Genomic DNA, 4348 nt, shown 5'->3' with positions numbered 1-4348 from the left:
GCGTCCGTGAGGCTGAGAGCTCCGTGGAGAGCACGTTTCTAGATGTGGTCACTCTGCAGCTTTAGAGTATGCAGGGAGAAAGGACCAAAGGACCAAAGACAGTCCAAAAGGACCAGGCAGCTACTACAGGAATCCCCTGAGTGCATCCCACTCTCCAACTAGGATTCAGTTCAGAATTCTGATGAGAATGATGAGAATGGGGGTCTTTACTTTCTGAATATAGTTTGGAGTAGCAGCAGTGTAATGGGCAGAGAGGGGCCAGAGTTGCAAGAGTGTGTTCAGGTGAATTTTCAGGAGGCATCGGTGGCTCAGTGGTGGCTCCGGTGGGGCAGCATGGTGGCTCAGTGGTTAGCACTGCAGCCTCACAGTACCAGGGTCCCAGGTTCGATTCCAGCCTTAGGTGAATGGAGTTTGCACATTCTCCCTATGTCTGCGTGGGTTTCCTCCCATGGTCACAAAGATGTGCAGGTCAGGTGAATTGTCCATGCCAAATTGTCCAGAGTGTTAGATACATTACAGAGAGGGAAATGGGTCTGGGTGGGTTCTCTTCGGAGGATCAGTGTGGACTTGTTGGGCTGAAGGGCCTGTTTCCACACTGTAGAGAATCTAATCTAATTATTGGCAACGAAGAAGGCTGTCTAAGAATACAATGGAATCTTGACCAACTGGGCCAGTGGGCTGAGGAATGGCAGATGGAGTTTAATTCAGATAAATGTGAGTGCTGTATTTTGGTAAGACACAAGAGATGGGTGAGATCCCAAACAAATATTTCAGGTCAGTATTTACTGTGGAGGAAGCTAGGGAATTTGGAGAAATAGTGATGACTTGAAAAGAGACCACACACAAATGAGGAGACACAAAAGATCTTAAAACACATAAAGGTAGATAAACCCAAGGACCTGATCATGTGTATCCCAGAACATTGTGGGAAACTAGGGAAGAGATTGCTGGGCCCATTGCTGAGATATGTGTATCACTGACAACCATGCGTAAGGTGCTGGAGAACCAGATAGGTTGGCCAATGTTATGCCATTATTTGAGAAAGACGGTAAGGAAAAGCCAGGGAACTATAGACCAGTGAGCCTGATGTCAGTGCTGGGTAACATGTTGGAGTGGATTCTGTGGGATAGGATTTACATTCTTTGGATAATCAATGTGGTTCTATGCATAGGAATTCATGTCTCCTGAATTTGATTGAGGAGGTGACAAAGAAGATTGATGAAGGCAGAACAGTAAACATTGTCTATATGGACTTCAGTAAAGTGTTTGACAAGGTTCTACATGATAGACTGGTCAGTAAGGTTAGACCACATGGGATCCAGAGGGAGTGAGCCATTGGGGTAAAAAAATGGATTGAAGATAGGAGACAGAGTGTGGTGGTAAAGGGTTGTTTTTCAGACTGGAGATCTACCACAAGCATTGGTGCTGGGTCCACTGCTTTTGTCATTTAAAGAAATGATTTGGATGTGAATATAAGAGTTACAGTAAGTTTGTAGATGACATCAAAATTGGCGGGACAGTGGATAGTGAAGAAAATCATCTCAGGGTACAGTGGGACCTTGATCATATGGGGCAATGGGCAGAGGTGTGGCAAGTGGAGTTAAGTTTAGATAAATATGAGGTGTTGCATTTTGGAAAGGCAAACCAGGGCAGGACGTATACAGTTAATGGGAGGGCCCTGTGGAGTGTTGCTGAACACAGAGACCTAGGGGTGATGATGCAGGTGCATTATTCCTTGAAAGTGGGGTCACAGGGAGACAGGGCAATGAAGAAGGTGTTGGGTACACTTGCCTTTATTGGTCACTGCATTGAGTACAGGAGTTGGGACATCATGGTGCAGCTGTATGGGAGATTGGTGAGACCACTTTGGGAATAATGTGAACAATTCTGATCATTCTGTGATAGGAAAGATGTTGTTATACTTAAAAAGCTGCAGAAAAGATTTATAAGGACATGGCCAGGAATTGGAAGGGTTGAGCCTCAGGGAAAGGCTGAAGAAACTGGGGCTATTTTTCCTGCAGCATTCAAGGCTGAGGGATGGCCTTATAGATGTGTATAAAACCATGAGGGGCATGGACAGGGTGCATATCTAAGGCCTTTTCCTTGGGAAAGGGAGTCCAAAACAAGATGGCATAGGTTTAAGGTGAGAGGCAAAAGATTCAAAAGGGACCTGAGGGGTAACTTGTCACACAGAGGGTGGTATGTGTATGGATCGAGCTGCCAGAGAAAGTGTTGGAGGCAGATACAATTACAGCATTTAAAACACATTGGGAAAGGTACATGGATAGGAAGGGTTTAGAGGGATGTAAGCCAAATGCTGGCAAATGGGATGAGGTCAGTTTAGGATATCTGGTTAGCATGGACAAGTTGAACTGAAAGGTCTGTTTCCACGCTGTATGACTCCAGGACTATGAGAGGTGGAAAATCTGAGACTTTTTACTCTGATGCGTAAGAGTCTGAGGAGTGACCTTGTAGAGGTTTATAAAATCATGAGGGACATAGAAAATGTGAATAATTCAGGAAGAAGGTGACGTTTTGTAGAAATGGCAAAAAATAATCCCAAAGATCATTTCAGGGATGAGGAACATCAGTTATGAAGTTTGATAGGAGAATTTGGGACTGTCTTCTTTGGCAAGGCTGAAAGGAGATTTGTTCGAGGAATTAAAACCAGGAGGGGCCTGGACATAGTAAATAGGGAGAAAATGTTCCCAATTGAGAAAGGATTGAGACAGAGACCACAGATTGAAAGTAATTGGGAAAAGTAACAAAAGTGAGATGGGGAACAACATGTTCAGCCAATGAGTGGTTAAGGTGTGGAATGCACTGCCTGAGAGTGTGGTGGAGGCAGCTTCAATTAAAACATTCCAAAGGGAATGAGACTGTTATTCGAAAAGAAACAAAGTGCAGGGTGACAGGGAGAAGGCAGGAGAATGACACTCAGTGAATTGCTCATTCAGAGAGCCAGGACACACAGGATGGACAGAATGGCCTCCTTGTGCACTGTCACAATTCTGTGATTGTATGATTGAGCAGAGTTAAAGCTGGGGGAGGTGGGAGCTCGGTGTCTCACTGTGCTGCTGCTGAGGTCAGTGAGATCAGGGACTGGGACAGGGAGCCAGAGCTCACATCAAACTCTGCCTGTGTCCGTCACACTGAGACTGGCAGGAGGCTACTCACTGATTTCACTCCATGCTGCAGGAATGGGACCATGGGTTGCAAATGGACAGAGCTCCTCCACACGGTGAGTAAAACTTACTGAATTATATCTTGCTGCTTAACGGGGGGCAATGGAACTAAAGAAATACAGCTGGACACGCTGTTAGACACAGTGCTCCTCAATCAACCATTTCATTCACTGCAGCTCCCCACTAACAACTTCAACAATTCAGCAACTGTATTTTAGAAAGTGTGTTTCAGTATTGACAGGGTTAATAACATAGGGATAGCTGTTATACTGCTGACAGTAAGAGTCAACGACATCCTCATTCTGAACGTTGCTGATTGTCAGGGTGAAACTGGTCCCTGATCCACTGCCGGTGAATCGATCGGAGACTCCTGTGAATCGATTTGTTGCTTGATAGATCAGGGGAGAGGGTTTCTGTCCTTCTCGCTGCTGGAACCAGCTAACCCACTTGCTCACAGATTGACTGGCCTTACAGGTGATGGTTGTGGTCTGGCCCAGTCCCACTGACAGCACCGGGGGAGACTGGGTCATGATGATGTCCCCACTGATACCTGAGGGGTCAGAGAGAAACACAGTGAAGTCAGAACTGTCACAGAAAGAGCCTGTCAAATGAGAGATTGTTGGAGACACTGAGCATTCCTCTGGTTTCAGCATTTTCCCTTCAATCACAAGTCAGTGGAATTGGAGTGAAATGGAGAGCCGCGAAAGATTCAAGGTGGAAGGAGAGACATTTGTACCTGTGACACAGAATGCCAGTGGCCAGATCAGCTGGATGTGTGAAATCATGGTGTGTGCTCCTGTCCCTGTGCCTGGTTCCTGATAAACTCTCCCTTCACTGGGCTCTGCTTTATAAATCTGCAGCCTGTGAGAGTCTGACTGGGTGTTCCTCAGTATGTAAATGGCATCAGGCAGAGAGAGCCACATCAGTCCCTCGCACTTCCTCTTCTCTCTCTCTGTCTCAGAGTGATTGATGTGAACAGCAGTGAATGAGGCCATTTGGTCCATTATATCTGTGATGTTAAACAAAGATCTGATGACACTAATCCCAACCTCCAGCTCTTGGCCCATTACCCTGGAGGCTACAGCAACACAAGGGAATATCTAAACACTGCTCCACTGTCACGAGAATTTGTGACTCAACCAGCCTTTCAGGCAGTGAGTTCC

The 4348-nt window shown here is 46.0% G+C and overlaps 1 gene segment (V, D, J or C); it reads right to left on the bottom strand.

The window, feature by feature from the left end:
• Window positions 1-3385: 3385 nt before the first annotated feature.
• Window positions 3386-4001, bottom strand: LOC122547474. The segment is given in 2 exon segments: window positions 3386-3735; window positions 3922-4001. Coding segments are annotated over 2 exon segments (399 nt in total).
• Window positions 4002-4348: the final 347 nt, after the last annotated feature.

The sequence above is a fragment of the Chiloscyllium plagiosum genome, unplaced genomic scaffold, assembly GCF_004010195.1.
Source record: "Chiloscyllium plagiosum isolate BGI_BamShark_2017 unplaced genomic scaffold, ASM401019v2 scaf_13526, whole genome shotgun sequence".
Classification (NCBI taxonomy): domain Eukaryota; kingdom Metazoa; phylum Chordata; class Chondrichthyes; order Orectolobiformes; family Hemiscylliidae; genus Chiloscyllium; species Chiloscyllium plagiosum.
Note: the sequence above shows the minus strand (reverse complement) of the source record. Positions and strands in the feature narration are given on the sequence as shown.